Here is a 23,811-nt window from a genome sequence, read left to right on the forward strand (position 1 = left end):
AGTGTGAGCAGAGCTGGATATGAGTTCAAAGCAACAGAGACCAGATGGTCCTGTACATGTAGGTGGCTCTAAAGCGCCAGACACACCTCCATGTGGAAACAATGCTGCAAGATTGTCATGGTAACTCACAAGGGCACCTTATAAAGTGCGCTTTGAGTATTTTGACCATATTTATTTTTTAAATGTCTTCTCAATCTGTATAACCCTTGATTGATATTTTTGTCCCTAACAATCCTCCTCTTTCTTTAAGTGGCATTTCAGCTTAACCATAGCATCTTCTTAATTGTGGATACTGCGTACCAAAGAAATGTTCAATTGCGAAATGAATTTTAGCATTGTTCCATTAAAAGCCTGTTGTTTAACTGTGGCGTGGGGGTGGGGATTGCGACCTTCAGCGGCCTTTATTCTTCTCCACTTCACTTAGATTTCATCCTCGCACTCCCATCCACCTCCTCAGACCGCCGTGTCTATCTGATGGTCTTTCTAGTTGCCATCTGTAAGAAGGCTTTCTGACGAGGCGGAGGGGTGAGATGCATGCCAGCACCGCAGGCTTGTTGAAGGCGAGAACAGCCAGTGTGAGAAAATGTCTGCCTGAAAGCCTTTTGCAGTGCAACATAATCACAGGGGGGCTGGGAATTTAAGCCAACAAATTTGACCCGAATCTCACATGACATTTTGCTTGGACAGAAGAATGTTGTTCTTGAAGCAACTGCTCTGTGATTGCACTTGGGCAGCTAGATTACATGTGATTAAGAAACCAACCCCTAAAGATTAGATTTGAGATTGTGATAAGAGTATTCAAAAGGCACTCTTGATCCCACTGAATGGAAAAACAACAAATGTTTAATAACTTATTCACATTTAATTTGTGTAAGGAGTTAAATGCAGTTCATGTAATAGATAGAGGCAGAATGGGAATTTGGAAATCAGCAGCTTCAAAGCCAATATGCTATCCAAGAGTGCCATTTGAATAGTACATTCAGCCCCATAAAAATATTCACAATCTGGCTTTAAATGGTATTTTATGGAAGATGGTTTAATGTATTAAAGGGCAAAGTCAAGTTGTAGTTTGTCTAAACATAAATAAAGACATCAAGCTGTCCACTTTTAAATAGGCGACTTACCATGACCAACCACAACATTAAAACTAGCATGGGACTGACTGTTTTCTTGCGGCCTAATATGCCACACCCTTGACAGGTGCCATTGTAATGATTTTTGTTTATATTTGAAGTATATCGTTCACACTCTAGGTTGAGAGTTAGCATTTCCCCTTAATGTCTTCCAAACCACCAGACCTCTGCTAAATTGTAAGAGAATCTTGTTGACTGCTGCAGATCAGAATCATTCTAGATCCTTTAAGAATTGTACTCAGCTTTTCAAAGCCATACTGAGCTACTGAGCGATTACTTGCTCTATCTTCACAAATGCCTTGACATTTACAACACCTGGCATCGCTCCCCATGATAGAGGTACACATTTTACACCTCTGTTAGCACTGATTTAACAGGAGTCTTGGGGGGAGGGGGGAAACAAACAGCATGAAATGACTATTTTTTTAAACTGCTCTTAAAGTGGTATACATCTTGTTGCAAAGAAAAAACTTTTACTACAGAAAAAGTTCTTTTGTCTGTAGTTTGGAAAAAAAATCCAAAGAACCTTTCTCAGACAGAGACTAAACCAAACCTTGAATTACCCACTGAAAATAGTCTAACTGTAAGATTAATTCTGTTCTCTGATGTTCTTTGCATTCCTCTGTGTTTTTTACTTTAGTTTGTAATGTTGGGCCCAATATGCAGTGCAGCCACAAGACACAAGATGGGAGCAATGTGTACTTTTTCTTAACTGGAAACTCTTTTACTGTTGTTCTTATCATGTGTTTGATCACAGGTTAGAAATTGGCTTTTCAGGTCCTTTAATAAGTCTTCCTTTGACAGTATGTTGTTTGGACAGCAAACAAGTTACTGTCAAAAGAAAAGTGGCTATCCAGGTAAACTAAGTTATATATTAAAAACTCAAACAACTACAATTTTGTCAAACAACTACATGTGATTCTAGACATTGTTAAAATGCAAGTTACAGTGTAATAAAGTCAGAAGTTTGTGCTTTAACACAGGCGTCAAAGTTTTGACCATCTTGCTAGCTCAAATACACACAGGCGTGTAATGTGTATATAACTTTTGGTTTTCTACAGCCGAAAAAAACAAATGCAGCTTGCACTTGTATATACTTGCACACAACAGGTTGATGGCCATATTTTTGGGCTTGTTGGCGCTGAAAGCTGCAGTAATGTTTGAAGAAAATGACTACAGGAATGCGTGGAACATCAGAGACAGATTTTGTGTCTACTTAAAGGAGGATTTTCTTCCATTAACAAAGTAGTTCGAACAAAAAAAAAAAAAAGGGGGGGGGGGGGGGGGGGGGGGGGTTAAAGTAATTTTCACAGAGGCAGTGCCTGCAGTGTGCCAGATCAAAATCAGCTAGCAGTGCTGATGTTCTGCAGGCTGTGGACAAAACACACCCACCTGCTTCTAAAAGAGACATGGCAGACTCCCAGCTTCATAATTATACATATAACCCACCCACACAAAGTGTGGCTACCTGATGAGCATTGAGAGAGTGTGTTGTTGTGGGTCCATCATGTCTCTAAATGTCTGTGTGCGTGCATTTTCTGCTCTTCCATGGCTGTATGTGCTAGAGAGAATACAGCATTGTATTCACAGAAACCTGGCTTTTGGCTTTTAAACAATGTCTTTTCTTTTTTTATGAAAACAAAAAAAGAAAACATAGAAGATATAGAATAACAACAATACGAATGATGACAACAAGAAACGACTATTATTCAAAAAACTGCTTCTGTCAGTTACATCTAAAAATCTGGAAACAAGCTGTACTAAAAAATCCTGACTCTTCTTTGTGTGTATGTTTCTAATATACAATCAGCTGCTTTGAAGTGGTCGGACCTGAGGTATAAATGACAACCAGATATGCAGCGTGACAGAAAAAGAAACAGAAGAAACCTCTTCGCAGAGAGGAGCATGGCAATCACATACATTATGGTTCTTTCTTTCCTGGTAGCCCGCAGCATCATGCACCACCCTGAAACAAAATGGCACATCATGTGGCGTCTACGAAATGAGGTTACAGTAGTTGCTGTTTGATTTTTTTTTTTCTTCTTTTTATGCGTTTTGACAGTCTTTCTCTCAGGAAATAAAAAATAATAATAATAAAACAAACATGAAAAACTAAAGAGAAATCAATTGGCTTACCTTAAGATGCAAGAACTGTAAAATAAATACATATATTGGGTATATATATCTTCTCATTTTCATGATAGAAAATGTACATTTTCTTGTATGTGGTTAGTGTTTTGGAATGCAGTGTAGTAGGTTTTTCAATATTTGAAATATTTGTTCTACAACAGAGCAGATAAAGAAAGGTTAACTTGTCCACCTGTCCCCAATCTCCTTACTGGGTCTCCAATTTCTCTGAGTGTGAGTATAAAAAAACTGTCAAGTTTCAAGTCGGAGTTATGTTACACAAAAAACACAAAAAAACTAAAAAAGAAAAAAATCAACGAACAATAACACCTTGCTCTTTCTCAGACCAGGGTGGGGCCGATCTTAGATACCGCCTCCAGGGTGAAACTAAATGACTGAATCTCAAAATGTTTTGACTTTAAGAGGAACAAATGAGAGGTTTGCAGCTCTCCCATACCGACCCTAACCAGTGCTAAGAACCAGAATAGCCACATGATCCCTGTGATACTTTCTTTTTGTGAACCTGGTGCTCACTATATACTTCTGTAAGGTTTTACTGTAGCAAAAAAAAGAAAACAAAACAAACAAACCTGAAAAGACCTAGGGTGGCAAATATTGGTCAGTCAGACATTTGCAGCGTCTCCCTCCTCTCTTTGCAAGAGGATGGTAGAAGAAAAAAATTAAACAAAAAGAAAAAAGAAACAGCGGAGGATACTATATTTCCCAGAGTGTCTGCTATCCTTTCACAAAGGCTCCCACATAAGGGATACATAAAAGTATGAGGCACAGAAAAAAAGTTGAGGTATAGCACTTGGTCTCTGCTGACCAAGCTAACAGTTAAGTTAGTGTTAATACAGATTTGTATATAATTACAAATTATTAGTACAGGTAGTTGTGTGCGCGCCATTTTCCGACTGACGAATATTGCTGCCCATTCCATTTGATTGATCCTGAGACATTTACAGTACTGAAGGCTACTGTTGCATGCCCGCTTAAGAGAACAAGTGCGTTGTCAATGCAAGCAGCGTAAAGTAAAACTAAAAGTAAAAGAATAAAATCAACAGTCTGTTAAAAACTAACAGTGCCATCTTTTGTGCAGCTCACTGTTCAGATTTGAGATATTAATGTCAGGTCACTACATTCATTTTGAGAATATTTCTGAATATATACATGTGTATATAATATGAGGTTTATTTAAAAACTGCAATGAGACTCAGTTGTAAGAAGGAGGACTTTTTTGGACAGGGGGAGGCGTTAACCACATGATAGAAACAAACAAGAGAATGCTAGTAAAATTAAATTAAATGAAATAAGTATACCTTAAATGGCATGCACCTCAGCAGATAAGGTTGGGCTGAAAATGAGACCTAAATTACTTGTAGTATTGACAGATTTATAGCAAAAGCCAAATGTACAGTTAAGGGTCGAGATAGAGAGGGAACATTTTGTAAATAATTCAGAGATTAGTTTAAATTATACAGAGGTCATTTGGCCATTGAGGAATTGCCCCTCTCAGGGGAATTCAATCTTAAGTGCTGTTGGAGTTTATCCATGCAAGCCTGTGCATTAAGTGCCAGTTACCCACAATTTTCTTTTTTATCAGCACAGTTTCATAATTTATATACATTACTTAAGATGGGCAAGTGTGATTAACAGCTGACTAAGCCAGCAGCTACGATGCCTATTGTCAAAGATGAGTTCATAAGAAGTGTTTTTAACTGTTTTTCAATGAGATTAGTGCATTGACCGTCGCTGGATCCAACTAAACTTGCGCGACGTATTAGACACTTCAAATGCTCAGCATTGTCAAAGTGTTGGACGCATTTGATGCATGATGGCCCCTGGCAATATTGTTGTTTTAGGGGTCTTTTATAGAGCTTTTCCTATTGGCTATGCATACCTTTCAGGCCAAGAGAGCTAGAGCTTAAGGTGGATAACAACAAATTCAAAATTCATAACTGAGGATTAATTGCGTCAAACTGCTCTCAACATAGTATATTTGTTTGGCCAGACCCCAAAACAGCTAATTAAATTTAAAATAAGTGGTGCATGCCATTATTAAGATATCAAAGAAAAAATAAAATAAATAAAATATATAGTACAATTCAAAAGAAGTGAATCATCATAATCATTTCATCTGAACAGAGATGTAGAATTCTCATTTCAAATCTCACAGACTGGGTGAGCACCAAGCAGAGTTAGTGTTTACCACAGATCAAAAAATACATGACAATACATTTCCTTTGACATTAAAAAGCTTTTGTCATCTTCTTCATTTTTTTTCCTGGTGGAAAACACCTGTGTCCTTTGAGGGATATTCTTCTCTGCCTGGTAAAACGTGATGATCATTTTTCTATCCCTGGTGCCTCAGCCACAAGGGGAGGGAAACAACGAGACAACACTACACAAAACTCAACTTATTCAAACTGTCAACTCTTTTTTTTTTTTTTTTTTTTTTTGCCTTTTTTTCCCAATTATGGAGGTAATCAAGTGGGGGGGGGAAGAGTAGTTTGGGTTGAAGCTGCAGCTTTCTGAAATTGTTCATACACGAGAGTTTTTTCTTTCCATCTCTCTGCCCTCCTCATTGCTTGTTGCTTCATATTCCCCAGAGAAGAACTACACTACATGCATAACCTCAAACAGTTTGCTTTCTGTCTTATTTTAGAAAAGTGCTATTTCAGAAGTTTAGCGCCATAAGTTAGACACCCAAACCCAACGTCAGTGTATTCTGTTCTTTCTCATGATTCATTAGCAGGTCTGTCTGCTATGGCGCTGCCATTTTACTCACATGGCCTTTCTTGCAGACAAAGGCATGTTTGTCCTCCTGTCTGTCTATTATAGGTCCAACAGGAAATTACCATTTTTAAAACTCACATCATCCGTCTCAGTTACCCTGAGTTAAAAATGAGGAGGAAAAAAAAAAAACATGGATTGGCTTTCATATAATCAGTCATAATAATTTATAATATATTAAATTTGCCTTTCCCTTGCCTCTATCATCTACCCATGCCCACTGCATATTGCCCACCCACCACCCCAAAATGAACACCCCTCTATAAATGCACATTGTTGTAGTAAACTGCCTTTAAAACTGTTAATAAGGTTTGAGGGAATAATTTATTTTAAAACTCATTAGCTAAGTCACGTTTGCTTAGTTTGATTAGATACGGAATAAAACAGAAATATGTTGTTGTGAACTAAGACCAGCTAAACTGTATTAGCCTAGGCTAGATAAAGCCTTGTATAGGAACTAGATAATCAACTGGATAGCACCAGAGTTTCACATTCTGATCCTAAAACGCCTTTATCCGATAACATCTGCATGTGGGGATGAGCTCACTTTGGTCACCAATGGTGGCAACCTGAAGGTGGCTTCAGCATTCCAGGATCAGCAGTGAGACACTGATGAAATAGCATTTCGCCTTAAGAACAGCTGACCCATTCTCAGATTACCTCTCAGCTTGTCCCTTGGCAAAAAAGAGGGTTGAAGAGCTTCCAGGATCTGATAATGCATCAGTGTATGGAGGCGTGTGCATCTCTGACCCATTATGAGGTTGCGACTGGGCTTCAGAGACAGACCATAATAAGTGCATGATGCAAGGGCAACAATGCCGAGGTAACCTGGTCTGTTAAGTGCCAGACCAAAAGTGTAGTGCAAAAGAAAGCAAAACAAATCAAATGAAAAGATAGAGGAAAAGAATTTGATTATAGAAGTCAGTAGTGTCCACAAAACTCACAAACATGCATCCCTGAATGACTTTTGTGTGTCTTTTCTCGTTTAAAAAGGACGGATTAATGTTGCTTTCATCCGCACAGAGATTAGCAGAATATTATAAGTAGGAAAGAAATGGTTTGCAGTTAAAGTGTTATGGCTACCTGGCAATAGTTTTGATTCAGAACCCTGGTGAGGAATACCATGGTATGATTAAATCTTAGAGTTGGCTTCAAATGTAATAGACAGCTCACTTACCAATTTCCAGCTAGTACTCCACGAGAGAGGGGAGTGGTAAAGGGACTAATCTGTCAGTTTTTAAAGGAGTTAATATTCAACCTCCCCCTCATTTTCCCCCACAAATTGGAATGGTCCAAAGTCCGAACTGCATTCATAAGCAGGTGCTGTTCAGCGTGTCAAGTTCAGAAAGGAGGGCGGTTGTGTTTTTGGGCTGGGGATTATCAGCATGCTTAGGGGAATTTCATTAATTGTCAAATAATGTTTAAATAATGTCTTTATGTGCATTTGTTAAGCTCCTGGATATAAAAGCTAAACAAATGCTTATACAGCGTTTCTCAATTAACGCTCTTAAAAACCATCTGATTAGTTGTTTCTCTCCAGATTTAAGAATCCTCCTTATTTTATCCCTGCATTTGTGCTCACCCAGATACTGCAAAGTAAATTGGCACAAATAAAGCCCCATCCATTTTCAAATTACTTAAGTCATTTGACTGAGGTTTACATGTGTAAGTTGTTAGTCGAGTGGTTTGAAATTGTCATCAAACTCTTCTTTTACATCGTCTTTGAGCTCAGCAGCTGCCAGTGGCTGGCTGTCGTCTCGTGGGGTTGCAATGGGTGTATTTTCCGACTCTGTAGGAAACTCCTGGCCTCCTGCTTCCATCTTCATCATCAGCTTGAGCTTCTTCTTTGGGGGATTCTTTAGGGTTCCCATGCGCTCCTTGACCTTGTACTCCAGGGTGCTGTGTGGGATCCCATACATGTTCTGAGCCTTAGATACACTCATCTTTCCACTCATCACTACTGCTATGGCCTCCTCCAGGATCTCACTGTTATACTGACGATAACGACCCCTCTTCTTCCTTGGCTGCTTGGAGCTTGGATCTCCTTCTACATCTGAGGTGGAGTATGCTGGCCCAGTACTGGAGTGGTCCAAGTCAGAGCTCCAGTAGTCAGCTGCCCCATCCAGCAGGCTCCCAAGACTTCCTCCCCGGCGATTCTGCTTGGGCAGTATAGCTCTCAGCTTCCGGCTCAGGCTGTTGTCCCCATGGCCACCACTCCCAGCCCTTACCGTGCCATAGCTGTACAGCTCAGAGGCATGGGAGTCCCAGGTAAGGTCCATTCCCCGAACTTGGGGTATCTTCAGATCAACAGGAGGTGAATGGCCTGGGTCTCTCTTGCCTTCATTGTGGTGGTGTTGGGCCTTGGAGCCCTGATTTTGGTGGTGATGATGGAGGGAACTCTTGAAGGAGTAGGCTCCATGGTGGTGATTCTCCAGGAATGTAGGCAGGTCCTTGAGGTCGCTAAGGGCTCCACTTAGAACTCCACTAGCCTGTTTTAGCTTCAAAAGGCTGTCAAGGTGTGCCTTGCTACCCCAGAATGAGGAAGAGCCCTTTTGGCTAAATAAAGAGTGGGACTGCCCATGATTAAGCAAGCCGGCTGACTCTAGATTAGCCAATGAAAGAGCAGCAGGCTGGCTAAGGAGATGCTTCTGGTTTAGGAGCTCTTCCTTGATACGCAGTGAGCGGGCCAGTGGGGGTTTGAAAGAGTTGGAGCTGACATAGTTCTCCCTCAGTCCATCTTGCAAGCTTCTCTGCAACAGGCCATCTTCTTCATCCACCTCTGGTGGCATAAGCTCCTCTTTGAGGGAAGGTCTGTATAGAGGGGAAAAAAAGGATCAGTGTCAATTAATTCTTGACTCTTGCTGCTAAATTATAAATCATAAGAAATGTAAAGAAGTGAAGGAGAAATAACGTTACCAAAATCAATCAATCAACTAAAATGGTAAAATCTGGACAGTAAGTGGTAGTAATGTGTGGTAAATGACCATTGAGCTCTGCTTCCACAAAAAGCTGTTACCACGTTAAGAAATTAACATTTTTTAAAACCAGCTGTTAATCTGCCCCACAGGAGTTTGTATGATCTAAATGGGTGTTGCTAGTAGACATTTTTTTCACTTTATAGAGTTACAAGCCAAAAACTTACCACGTGTTTCCTGTATTTTGTTTTTTATTCTTGTTAGGATTTTATAGTTAGTGAGTTTTTTTAATTGCCCCATAATGTGAGTAAAGTTATTGAGCTTACATTATAGCCTATACAGTAGTATGTCTTCATGAAAACCAGCACTGATCTGCTTTCTGAAAACCATCCCTGCTGCTTAAACATATACATGTGAAGTGTCCACAATTCAATTCCTGTAGCCAGTATACCTACTGCTAAGTAACTATAGCAACAGTGCAAAGGCTCTTTTAAAAAAATGCTCCTTTAAGTTCATAATGACAGGAAATAGCTTGTCAAATCAGAAGATGGCATTGGGGAGAAGAAACTTAAGGAAAACACTGTCTCTCCTGTAAGAGCTCTGTTGAGCTTAAGAGTGACTGACCAATGTAAGGAGTCCTCAGCTGGCGCTTTAGACAGATTATCACAGTGGGCAGTCTCGTGCCCATTGAATATAATACAGGGTTAACAAGAGGCTTTGTTGTCTACACTCTAATAGAGTGTTCTGTTACACTGAGGATACAGTTATCAGGGAGCCTCCGCCAAACTGTAAAGGTACACCTGAGGATTCAATGTGATCATACAGTAACAATGAAAATTACAGTATTTTAATCTGTAAAAAGAAACAGATGAGGAGGGGATCCCTAATGAGATGAGTGTTTTTTGTCCTGGATGTACAATACATAAGATCTGTGCTCACAAAACAAATAAAATGTGAATTAATGTACAAACTAAAAAAGGTCTTTCAGAGGATTTTATGCACATTTGCACATGAAGTACATTAAAATTACAAGTAATATGCTATGCATACATTAACCTACTGCAGACTTTGGGTATTGACTAAGATAGATTAATTTTAATGTAGGCGAAACCACAGACTACTTCCTCCTGTAATAAATTTTACATTACTTAGTCACAATAGACCATCAGTGAGGCTCAGGGCCTCAGGATTCTTACGTGGGAGAATGAGTCTTGTCCTGCCAGCTTTAGATAGTGTTTCCAATTTTGGTTTTAGTTTTGTTGTAGACATACTTAATCCACATCAAGGTTTACGACTGAGTTCTTGCTTAACGACTGTCAGAAATATCTTACCAGATTAAAGTTATTAAAAAAAAAGTTATACAGTATGAGGATTTTTACAGTTTGAAATTTCAAATGAAGACTAATAGTATTTTTTGAAATGTAGCGTCAAATCAAAATAAGGACTTAAAGACCCCATTTATATGTTGAGTTTTGGACCTGGTATTTGGGATATCTGTTGTCTTTTATCGTTGGTAAACCCTGACTTTGATTGGTAGCTTTGTATCAGTATTTACCTTCACCAGGAGAAAACACTCGTGGTCCTTTAGGACTCTTGTTAATTGTAGTGTCAATGTAACACCTTTCACATCACAGTTCAGAAAACAGTTTCAGGTGTGTTCACGGCTGGGTGCATGTTTTCTATGCCCACATCCTCCACTGCTACAGCCTTACTTCACTACTGCGCTTGAGGCTATTCTGTATCAAAGCTCTTTCAATTCATCTTTCACCTGCAGATCACAAGTATTCATAAAAATGGCAGCCACAGTTAAAACTGATTATTTCCTTTCGATGCAAGAAGAGACTATAATGGCTACTGATTCAAACACGACTTCAAGGCAGAGTACACATTCATCAGTAAACAATAGGACTACAACACCAAGATCTGTCAATAACAGCACTGAAAGAGACAAAGAAAGAAAAACAGCTAAAGGATTGACGGTGTTTCACGTATTGATCAACTGAGCAACACCAATAAGAATGAGATGAAAGCTGGGAGGCCTTGGTAGGACTTGCTTCAGGGTATCCATGGATGGACAATATATAAACTCAGGGAGAGCATGGTCAAGATCCACAGACTTTAGCTTTGCAACCTTCTTTTCTAATGTTTATTTTATATAGGTTTAACACAACAACAAAAAAAAAAACTGTTTATGATGTTTTTATAAATTAACGTACTGGGTCTTACGGTTAGTTACTGATAATGGAGCTCTTTGTAAATAAACTGTGCCTGTATTTTCCATATTGAAAATATGATAAAACAAGCTAGTGTATGTATAGACATGCAGAGCATTTCTTCACTAGACATTTTGTGTATCTTTTTTCTTTTTTGGATAGCACATGCTTGTGAATTTGATTAAGTGCCACAATTTATGATTAACGAACAGAAATGTTCAATGAATTCTATGTTTATGCCTTAAAATGTAAAGGCTTACTGCAGTTTCACATCTGGCTCACATTTCAGTTAAATCTACACGTGTGCCACTTTTCATTCACAGCAGTGTTCACACCAGAGCCAGATACATACACTTATAAACTTGAGTGTGATCCATCAACACAAAAATATTTAATGATTATAAAATCTGAGATGAGTTTCAAGGACTGTAGTGTGAACATAGCCTAAGTGTTAGACTGTCAAGTACTCTCCGGAAAGTGTGGAGCAAAAACAGCGTGCACAGCTTAAACCTCCCAGTGTAGTTTCAACCACATAATGCTGCTCTACTAACAGAGGCAAGTTTGAGTAATCCTGTTGTCTTACCCTTCAACCTCAGACTCAGGGGAGATGCCAGGGAAGGTTTTGAGGTTGCCTGTACTGTGGTTCTTCTTGGTGGAGAGGTCTAGGACACCATCTAAGGATACCAAGCAAAGGGTAAAAACCTTAAATCGTATTGACAGTAGTTCTAAATATTATATTATATATTAGCATTAAAGCAATATGCAGTACACAACATTTCAGAAAAAACTTCTCTCATTTGGCAGTTAAATTTTTTCATTGATGTTCAAAGCAAAAAGAAGAATTTGCAAAGCAAATCAAACAGCACACACAGAAAATTTGTTCACAAACACTAACATTAGCATTAACACTGCCAATTAACTGAAAAATTAAGTTACACTTACTCTGCATAATAACATTGTCATGTCAGGAAATATAAATATAAATATATATATGATTTATATAGTACATTTGTTTTTCTTATGTCTTTCAGTGGCAATGTGAGAATTGACTATCCTGATTTTAGCTGACATCTTTAACATTTGACTATACAGCAGCATTGTTTTGGATTGCAATCCAAATTTGATTAACCTGAGCAGAAACATAGCTGCCATGGCAACCATACCATATTCCCATGAAAGTATATCATCTAATTTTCTATATTATGTGTTATTTATGAGGCAGTTCACACTCCATATCATTCAGATTTGCAAATGGACGATGCAGTGTGTTTATAACATTAAACATTTGTAAAATTGACTTCCTCATTGAGAGGTGACTGTCAGTCTGTTGATACTGTTAATTAATAAAATCATTTCGCATTTAAAACATGTTAACAGCTCTGCAACTGTTTGTGTCTTCATGTGAAAATTACTTCTGTGATTAGATGACAGAAAAAAAAAGACTTGAGATATTCTCTGTGCTTCAGAACAGGTGGACTCTCAGTGACACTTTAGAAAAGAAGTCTGTTAAATATGGCAACATGCTGTGTGTGAAATCTCAGTTTATTTGTGAATATGTTTGTACAGGAAATCGGGTCACCACACATACTTAGTGATTTATGTTCATCTTGTTTGGGGACATACAGTTAGGAAAAAAAATGTGTTTAAACTGATCCACTCTTTAACATATATATCTTTCATAATATATATTAAAACGTCCAGCTGGTTTTCTGACTACTCTAAACTTAACAACCCAGTAGGCAAAGGACTCATTTCTGCTTCATTAATCTTTAGGAGCACTGTTTTTTGTTTTGTTTTGTTTTGGTTTAACCCCATAAAATGAAAACATTAGCTAATAATTCTATGAATAACAGAGCCACATTAGAGCCCACATACAAGCTCAGGACACACAAAAATATTGAATTTGTTCATATGTGCACAAATGAAGCGGTTATAACTAAACTAATATGTGCACACAAAACTTTGCCTAAAAAAAATCAATCTTAATCACAATGCATAAAATGTCCAGTGAAAACAACCATAATAAATTATACATAAGCAGTCACACTAATGAGGCCCTTCTCTCAGCTAATGAACATCTATGTTAACATGCTTGTTTTCCCATAACACACTGCTGGTAGTAATAACTCCCTATGCTACAGTATTAAACAGTTTCTTCATCAACATGCAGATTTATGCAAAAAGATGTTCCCAATTCTGATCATATCAAAACTGCAACTAATACAGCTCAGTCATGTTAAGTTATTTAGTTCTCTAAATTGCATGTATACTGACACCAAAGACTGCAAGTTTCTCAATCTTTGGACAGGCTTATGGACCAAAATATATCACTATTTTTAAAATAGGCTTCAAAGTATATTTAATGTGATAATATTAATGAAAATATGCTACTTGGTGTGGATATATTTTTTGAAAGAAAAAAAAGAGAGCAGAAGCAACAAGCCGTGGCTGCAACCCTGCAGCATGTTGGCTGATTGAAACGCCAACCCCCCTGCTGGTTTAGTTTGATTAACCGGAGATTGAACCCTGATCTACATTTCAGAGCTCAGTGTAGTGCTGCAAAATGATTATGTCTTTTAAATGATCTGTTCATGAGCCAAATCAGTTTGCTGTCTGTTAGCATTCTCAAGGTGATTAAGTTTTTGTGAAGGTTGTGATTCTTTGAGTTCTATTATCTGCCGTTCAACGACAAGCTATAAGTTGCTATAAAAGAATAAAAATGTGAATTAAAAGGAAAAATGCAGGGTAATAAGGCAACATATTTTGAATCAAAGAATGAATCAAAAAATCCATATTGTGTGAATTTCTTTAGATTCAGACGTGAAACGTGATCAGCTCAATGCTGTGGTGTTCAGTACTATGACTGTAGTCATATAATCAAAATAAAACGGTAACCTTGCAAACAGATGTGTATGGATCTATGCAGGTAATTGGCTTGGCAGTTTCCAGTTCTGGTAATTGTCCTTTCTCATTCTGAAGTTAAAACCAGCTTTAATTAGACATTTGACTCCACAGTTGCTTTAGAATTGAGGAAGTTGGAAGTGTTTATATTCTTTTGTTTGTTTGTTTGCCTGTTTTGTTTTTCATATGCCAAATCCCAGGTCATTGATCAACGGTATTGAACGTTTTCAAGAAAAAAACATTGAAAGAAATGCACCCCCCTCTATATTTTTGTAAATAAAAACAAACCACATTGTTAAATAGACTTGATTAGAAACATCTACTTCAAAGTACAACCTGAATGCAACAGAAGTGAGTACACCTATCATTACTGCAATAAAAGTGCACCAGCAGCTCCTAATTAAGGCTAAATAAATAGGGTTTTAAACAAACAATATAAATGCAAGATGCTACTATGCCTGTAGGTCTTTGTGTCTTCTCACAGCTGTATATTTCCAGCGTGCAGTTACCGGCCCTACCAACCTATTCAGAGTTTGTCTGCTGCTTTTTTTTTTTTTTTTTTTGAGTTTCTTTTCTCTCCACTGTTTTCTAGTGCTTGCTTAAGTGGGATTTGTTGGGTTTTCTATAGAATATCTATACAAATCTATAAAACAGTTTTGTTATACTCTATAAGGTCTTAACCATAACATTGTAAATTGCCTTGAGATTTACTTCATAAATAAAATTGGTTGAAATGTATTAGTTTTGCAAAACCAGACCCTGAGTGAAGAGACGACTCCCTGTCTTAAAAAGCTTGGCAGAAGAGGAATTTTTAAAATTCAGTTAGTCTAAGCCTCCAGGGAATTATTGAAATTAACACAATGCCATCCTGTGTAACAAAAACATTTGTCCAGTGCTCACCCTGCTGGCTGGGCTCTGGGTCAACCTGGTTCTTTTTGACTGTGAGGTCCAGCGGGCTGTCCTGGTCGGCCATGAGAAGCTTGCTGAGGACAGGATTCTGTGCAGAGGCAGCAGCTGTACCTCCTCCTCCACCATTAGTGGTTCCTGTACCATTGCTGCTGTTGGTGCAGGCGGGTGCTGAGGCAGCAGCTGCGGCAGTGGCAGAGGTGGGGCTGAGGCCAGGCCCTGGAGTCAGGGATGGAGAGGAGGAGGCAGACGATGGAGGGGAGCTTGGCGCAGGTAGGGTTCTGGGCGGAGAGCAAGGGGCCTGGGCCAGAGACACCACTCTCGGCAGGCTTTGGTCCTTCATGGTGCCGTTGGGCAGGGGTGGGTCGTCCTGAGTAGTTTTTGAGGTATATTCAGCAGCGAATTGGCGGATCATTCGCTGCATGATCTCACGAGCCACTAGAGGAATGTGAGGGTCTGAGAAACTTGGGAGGTCTGGAGAGAAACAAAAACAGAGATGCAAACATGTCAGTCATGTCTTGAAGAAATCTGTTCAGTTATTGCCATGTGACTGTGTACAGTATCTATCCTATTTCATCCTGGAAATGTAATCCTGATGCTTAGCTGAAATAATCCAAAAATCACTCAGAGGCATCTCTTAATCCTGCCTATTGAACATGATGAAAGCACCATAATAACACTGCAACTGGAGCTTCAATAACTTTTTTTTTTTCTTTTTAATGTTTCTTGCTTTTAATTCATTCATTGCTGTCATTCTATTTACCTGAATATGTAAGCAACAATATACTAGTACAATACATTTTTATTGATGGATTACTCAGTCAAGAAATTTGTCACCAGTCACCATGTTTATTTGCGGTGCAAAAATCAACAAATTAATTAATAGAAAAGTTATGAGCTGCAGACCTGCAGTCAAATCGGGTTCATTTATAGCCATTTTCATACACAATAGCAATTCAAATAAAAGTAAATTGATTAATTTAATTAAAATCAAATTAACTGAGATTATCTGTGTTTTGTCATTTAGCAGAGATTTAGTGTGGAATGTATGTATATGTTATTGGTCCACTGATACTTTGCCAGGCCAAAGAGTGTTTAGCCTCAAAGACAGATGTCAAAACCAAACTTTCCATTATCCCTTCCATTATCCCTCCTGGGCAAAACAAACCCACATCATACACCAGTTGTTGGTCTCACTGGTCATTATAGGTTGAGCAAAAGGGTGACAATGACGACGCTCATTTGTTATTAAGGCATAATCTCACATTGTCCCAGATAAGTCAAATGTACTCACGTCTTTATAGACAATGGCTAAATAATTTGGACACTTTTAAATTAAAACCCGTATTTCAAAACCTTAAATCCTCCAAATAGTACATTAGTGCAAAAACCATGTCATGAGATGATATAAAAATCCCATATTGTGCAAATATACAAGACTTATTCCTGTCTATTGATGAGTGCAAAGGCACAATGAAAGCAGGCACACGCTGCTATTTTCCAACCATGTCTCAAACATCTGCTTTCCCAACATGTTTCCTGTTTTTTCCTTTGCATGCTCTTTCCTCCTGAAGTTATTTTCAGTTATTTCAAATTAACACTGTTTTCTCAACTAATTTGTACCCTTTCTGGGGGCTTGATTCCTGTTTCATCACAGTGTGTGCTCTAACTTAAGTAACAATCAGGGCTACAAAGTAAATGTGTGACAACTGTCAAACCACCATCTAGCTATACATCAATTTCTATTGTATCATCTGTACATTTAAACCTTGCTCAATAGATGTTGTTTGTGATACATTCCTTAATTTACTAATTATCTTTTGTATTTCAGTCCACATAACAACATTGTGCTAGTTACTGAAATGACACAGTTGATGCACTCATAAATCTTTATACTAAAGTATCTGTTGTACTCTGTTGAAAACTATATGAGTTCAAGCAATTTACAGATTCAGTAATTTATTCTAGGATAGATAGACTGTGTGACCTTTTGCCCATTCCGCCGTGATCAACCAGTTTTTAAATGCAATCAAAACCCAGGAAGCGGGTTAGTTTGCTGAAAATATGCCCTAATTATATAGCTCCATTTTGACAGGTGCAGGTTTCATGCTGCCACCTTGGGAAATGAGCTGATTCATTTCAGAGAACCTTGGTCGCATCGTTAATTTAATGGAAGCAGCCCTACTATGAATGTCATTTTCTAAATCTTATTTTGTTCTTGACATTAAACCTGCATGTGATATAAATCCAAGACTTGTTCACAGTGTCATGACATAGTTCATGTTAGATTTGCAGGACAGCATATTGCACAGCTGGTCCAATGTTGTTTCTGGGGAACGGTAGAGCATATTGCCTTGGGTGACTAAAAGTAATTCAAAGTGTACATGGAGGAAACAGGTAGTTTGTCAAGTGTGGTCTTCACAGGAAATGGCAGAGAGGGCTGGAGTCTAACATTTGCGAGATAAAGGAGAACAGAAGCCATTTTTGATATGATACATTTGACGTTATTGTGATTTCAGCAGCCACCAGATTATGTTAATATTGCAGTAAAAACAGGGATCAAAATTTTAGAATTACATATGAAAAATATGTAATATTTATACAAGTCTGCATGAAATTACATTTTACATTTTTACTATCTTACTCTGAGGCATGCTTGTGTATTGGAAAGTGTCATTTGTCAGCTTTGATGATTGTGATTGCTGGTGCTATTGATTTTCACATGGATATTGCTGTCTTGTTCCAGGTGAGAGCTCCATTTGGAAAATAAATAATAAATAATTTGGAACAGTCATAGAAGCATGTGTTTATTACATTTACTGTCCATATGGCTGTGCTCTTTGTACAATTGATTTTTTGGTATGACTCATTTTAGGAGAAGTTATCCATTTTTCAAAGGATAACTCTGAAACTCCTGATAATAGATTTCTCTCTTTTCATTGGCGCCTACACATTTTGGACCCCTTCCACTATGTCTGCCTCAAGCGCAAGGACATTAAACTGACTAACATTTTCAGCAAAGTCAGCAGTCACGACCGGTTCTTGAAAGTGGGATGGAAATCATTTACAATGGCATGAGTGCCTGCACCTTCAGTTAAATGTTCTACATCTGAAGAGAATTTAAAAAAATCCCTCACATTAGAAAGAGGGCAATGAAAATAACTCAAGTATTTAAAATCATATTTATAGAAAACCAAATGCAAACTTCTTCCCTCTTAAAAAAAACAGTATCTCAGTTTATGTAAATGTCTCCTAAATAGTCATGAAGGATAATCAGTACCAACACTTCTCCAGATTGCTGAAAGTTTGCATTCATCAAGCTGCAGTTGTATATTTGACACGTTTGGGCTGCAATCCTCATGTGACTAATTAAACAAAAGTCCTATAGTGAAAGGACATCTCTCTTGGTTTGATCTTCTGTCTCCAGTCAGCCTATATGTGCTGTAAGACCTCATCAATTTCTTATTAAGCCCCCCCAAAGAGACCATGATTAGCACTGTGGACCTGTCTTTACTAGTTTAACTGTGTTCATACATTTTGTCATGGCTCATGTTTTTAAGCATTTTCCCTTTAGGTTTCCATGTTGTACTGTGAAGAAATGGCAAAGCTGATGATTTCTCTGTCTAAGTCTACACACTTCCAAATTCAGCCCTAGATTTTCATTCTTTCACTATTGTGTAAAATAACCTTCTACAGAGTTTCCCTCATGGCCTCTCACAATAATCATGGCACTGTTAGTACAGGTCGGAAAAATGGGTCGGCCTCTCTGGCCCAGATTTTAACCAATTTAGGGTCTACCTAGAAGGCAGAAAAGTCTTTGTTCTAGTTGGAAAAAAGTTCAATCTGGTGTCCCTCAGGGATCGATCGATCCTTTAATCTACCTAATTCTACTAAATTGTCATACTAAGACATATAAATTCTTACAGCATTCTGCTTAAGTTCTCCAGTGAAGCCCTTAAGTTCTGTAGCACTTTTTGCTATATTTAATATTTATGTCTAGCCAATTGTTGAATAGATAGTGAAAAGCTATATAAAATGGGATTTAAAATCAAGACATTATTTTGTTTTATTCAATTGAGAGTTTAAATATCTGTTGTTAATTTAAACATTTCATTAAATTATTTATCAAGTGTAAATACTAATACATTTAAGGACATTACAGCAAAATACAGTATAAATGCAGGACATGATGGATTTTATTATAAGAACTGTGATTGTGCAACCCGTTGGTCTTACAGCCATCGCAACCTTCCTACACCCCGGTCCAATGACGGGCAAGGTGAATACTTTGGAGACGCAAGTATATGGAGAAGTTTCAACAGTAATGTGTCTCAGCTGGCCACTTGTTATCTGATCGCCCATGACTCATATTTAAAAAAGGGTCCGAATTAAGGAAATTGCGTCGATTTTCATCCTAACCAAATACTCCAGTGGGAATATAGTAATGACTGATGACGAGTGTGTATGTGCTCTTACCTTTTCTGTGGAACACAGCATTGAGGAAGTCTTGGGCCTGTCTCTCCAGCTGGCTGATCCGAGACCGCTCCTGTTTGAAAGCTTCACACTCCGACAGCACCTGGCTGCCTCCACTGTTCTCTGCGCTGTGCTCCTATACAGACAAACACACACAGAGACAAATGGTGAGTTAAGGCCTGTTCTGTCAAAAATAATAGACCATCACACCACTAGTGAGCTCTACAACGTCCAGCTGTAGAGGCCAATTGTTGTTCTTCTGCTCAGTTCTGAGTGATGCGGCTATAGGTACATGCATTGAGTTCTTCATTCTTCAGCCTGCAAAAGGCAGATTATACTCAATGTCCATATGAGAAACACAAGTGTTTGTAGCTGCACTACAGTATTTCTGTTGTTAAGAATTGGAGCTCAATTTAAGTGACAAGTAGGAAATGGTAAGGTTAATAACTGCATTCAACAGTAGGGCTGCAAGTCCTATACATCCAATATGTCCCACATTTACATTTACATTTAGTTATTTTGTAGATGCTTTTTTTCCAAAGCGACTTACAAGTGAGGTACAAAGCAAAAAAAAAAAAAACCTAAGCCAAGGAGACAAACTTTAAAGTAAAGTGCTCTAGGTAGAGCTTGAACTTCAGGTAGGCCGGTGCTTTTGAGTTGACCACTTTGTCTACAAGGGATTTTGGATCATCTCATCAACATAAACATAACACAACAGAAACATAATAGGAATACATATTAGTATGTGGAACTTAAACTCCATCTCTTCTTAAAAAAGAAAAATACTGGTACTTTCCTGTACTACAATACACCCTGGTAGCTCTCCTTTGTAATTATGAAAATATAATGTAACATGCTTCAACCAACTTATCACATTAAGTCGTTCTGCATGTGACTCATGTATTTTAATAAAGTGCCCAATATCCTTCACCAAATGCCCCCTTTTTTGTAAGTTGCTTTTTTGTGTTATACCACAACACTCGCTCAACCTTTTGTGTTTGAATCAGTTCTTATTTCCAGATAAAGTCTCGTCTCGGCAACTGACTCAAGTGAATTAAAAAGTGAATGATTGTCTGTGACACGTGTTATTGGTGTAGCATGTTCTGCATCAACTGTAGTTAGTTCAAGAACAGTGTGGCGAGAAATACTTCATTATCAATTCCATCAGATATTGCCAGTATTTTACTAGAAGGATGCTCCGCGGTCTTCTTGACTCTTTCTGATTGCCAGGATAGAGGAGAAAACCTTTCATTATCTCCCTTTAGAACAATAACGTGCCCTCGAGTGCCACTGTCCAGAAGATTTCCAAATAAGGCATCACTGAATACAATCATCTTGAGATCACCGTCTCTGCTGAAGTGGTGGAAGTTAAGTTACAACTGTCTTTGACTTAAGTTTGCACACTATTCTGTTGGCTTCATAGATAGTCCGCGCAGTTGCATCTTTGATGCCTCATGCTAAGCTGTAGTTGCTTCTGCAATGCTCTTCTTAGCCTTTCTGAGCACTCTCTGAGAATACTCTGTAAAGGCCTTTCTTGATGCATGTAAAGCCGAGGTGTGTACTTTGTAGTACTCTGGCATACTGCACATTTTGACCTGCGACCATACCCGTCATACCTGTCGGTCATTCACCTCCAAACATGCAGCATCTAGCAGTTTAAAAGCTAATACTGCATCGGGTAGATCCATCTTATACTACTGTGCATCCTTGAGTCCCCCTGTTCGAAATCAATGATATTGTCTGTCAAGAGTACACTGCTGTCCTTCGTAATTCGGTCAAAGCTAGAATAACCCTCACAAGTTTGAAGATTATTTGTTTCTTTCTTCTTGAAGAAACAAATCATCAGGCTTTGTTAGTAAAGTAGTCATTCTAGTCTGCATTCAAATCACCTACCAGAATTTTCATCGCCATTTCTCTTTTTCTAGTATGTGGAACTTAACACATGCTGGTAACACCTTTAGTAAGACATTGCAGTAGTCAAGCCGAGATATGACCAGAACCTAGAGATAATTATTAGTAATACTTTTCCTGTTAATGTTATTTGATTACTTAATTGTTTAGTGTAAATGGTATTTCCGTGAGCCTTGGGGCGACATCTTCACGTCATGTTGTTCGACAGTCTAAAATCTTAGAATATACAAGGTACAGTTATGTCAGAAAAGAAAAGCAGCAAACCCTTTGATTTGAAAATTATGATTTGTTAGTTTTTCTATTAAAAATGTTCAGTCTGCTATGACAGTCCATAAAACTCGAGCTTTACCTCCTCTTACAAACTGTTGCAGAGTCAGATCTGGAGGAAGGGAAAGGATAACTAGGCAGAAAAATATGATGAAGGTGATGTTAGTCAACTCAATTGCAGTATAAATGTGTTAAGTACGAGTAGACCAATAACAGATAAAATGATGCTGCAGAGAGACGTACTAGCATCATGTCAGCTCATTTCTTTGCTCAGGTGCCAGTACTGGTGTCAGGCCTTTTCAAGCTTTTCAATCAGTTGGCTACCTCCGGATAGCCAGAGTCGTGTCCGACAACAAAAGATTAGTATGAAGGTGAATGTGAAGGATTAAAACAAACGTGTTATTGTCAGCTGTAATGAATGTGTCAGCATCGTTTCAGCACTAAAAAATCCATTCATCAGCTCCTGACTGTTCAGAATTTAGCTGCCAGGCTTTTAGCCAGAAACAAGAGGCATGACCACATCACCCGCTCCCAGTATGTTTTAGGATTGATTTTAAGGTCTTACTTATTACTTTAAGGCTCTTCATGGCCTTTCTTCCAGTTACACGTATGACCTTTTAATATCATATGAGCCAGTACGTAGACAGGCATCTTTTATCTGTACTACAGGCCTGGCTGAAAACTGAAATGCAATTTTGTTTTTAATTTGCTGCTCTGTGTGAAGCACTTTTTAAATTGAGTTTTGAGAAGTGCTCCACAAAAAAAGATCATTATTATTATTGCGTGTGTGCTTCGTGCGTCAAGGGCAAGACACAAAGAAACAAACTGAGATGAAAGTGTGTTTTTAAGGCCTTCACTCTTCCTCCCCCTCTTTAATTTAACCCCCTCAGCTCTCTCTTTTTGCTGGCAGTTTGCATGGCTTCAGATCAATGAATCAATGGTTCCGCCTACTGAAGCTCCTTTGGTATTTCACAAACAAGCTGAGGGTAATAACAGTGAAACAGAGAGAGCTTTCAAGTCCTAACAGATGAATAAAAGATGAAAATTGTATTGAGTGATAAGAGGAATACAATTAAGGCTGCTGCAAATTGTCTTATTTGTGTCATGATTTGCACACTGTGAGTGGCAAACATAATTATTGACCAGCCCAACCGTACTGGTAAAACGAGCTCCTGTAACCTGCAACCTATAACCTCCTGCTTGGCTTTGTTTAATTGATTTTGCAGTGGTAATTGATTTTTTTTGTTCCGTTCAAGCTGCATCTTTAGTAACTGTGCGCTGTTAGCATGATGTATGATTTTAGTATAAGCAGGAAGGCAGACAGAGAAAGACAGATGGGGGTCGATGAAAGGGGGAGGTGGTGAAGCAGGGATGTTTTTAGGAGACAGATGGCCGACCTCAGAGGTTGGATGAGAGTCAAGTTGAAAAACAAGTGACTGCCACAGGAAGTAACACCCCCTCCTAACTTCCTTCCCTTCCTCCTTTGCTGCCTTATTCCCTTGTTTCATCACACGGCAAAAATAAAGACGCTGATGGCAAACATCCTCTAAACCACTCTACCTGTCCAGTGAAATACAAATTAACTAAAGAAGGAAGAGAACAAGAACTGCTGCAACTCATAAAAACAAAAATGAAAAGCTTGAACATCTAAAGTTTTATGACACTTGAGCAAAAAAATAAAAAAACAGACTTCACAATGAGACACGTCACTGTTTTGTAAAATGAAGCTTTGGTCTGAAATTTATGGTCAAATACAACATGAAAGAGCTATTTTTTAAGTACAGTAAGGTTCTGTTTCTCGTCAGCATCATAGTGCTATGATTCACTGCTCAATTTTACATTCCTGAGACTGACATAAGAGAAAAAGCAAAATTCAACAAATACAGTAGAAGTTTTGTTTTCATTAAACTGTGTCACAAGTTTTAAGACATTATTGCAGTTACTGCTTCCTATCAAACATAGCATGTGTGTTTTCTCTAGTTTTTAGTGAATTAGTTTGTATTCAGTGTTGATTATAATTGCTACTAGAGTGAGTACAACAAAACCCATGTCTGAAAACAAACACTGCTCTTTTTGTTCTTTGTTTTTCAGTGCATTCGAGACCTGTACAAGCGAGTGCCTGCATCACATGAATGCTTTTTCTGCTGCAGAATAATCAGGCGACGGTATGTA

General features: G+C 38.3%; 1 protein-coding gene across 3 annotated transcripts in view; it reads right to left on the reverse strand.

Annotated features, from left to right (window-relative positions):
* Positions 1-2,409: 2,409 nt before the first annotated feature.
* Positions 2,410-23,811, reverse strand: part of lcor (ligand dependent nuclear receptor corepressor) — a 61,853-nt gene continuing 40,451 nt past the window's right edge. For 2 of the 3 annotated variants that reach the window (XM_026359844.1, XM_026359845.1), the window contains exons 4-7: positions 19,465-19,597; positions 14,983-15,462; positions 11,765-11,855; positions 2,410-8,864 (exon numbers count right to left, since the gene is read on the reverse strand). In XM_026359844.1, coding sequence (XP_026215629.1) covers positions 7,727-8,864; positions 11,765-11,855; positions 14,983-15,462; positions 19,465-19,597 — 1,842 coding nt within the window. In that variant the 3' untranslated portion in view covers positions 2,410-7,726. The remainder of the gene's footprint in view (positions 8,865-11,764; positions 11,856-14,982; positions 15,463-19,464; positions 19,598-23,811) is intronic. The other variant, XR_003298785.1, reaches the window with a different exon arrangement.

The sequence above is a fragment of the Anabas testudineus genome, chromosome 1 (assembly GCF_900324465.2).
Source record: "Anabas testudineus chromosome 1, fAnaTes1.2, whole genome shotgun sequence".
NCBI classification, from domain to species: domain Eukaryota; kingdom Metazoa; phylum Chordata; class Actinopteri; order Anabantiformes; family Anabantidae; genus Anabas; species Anabas testudineus.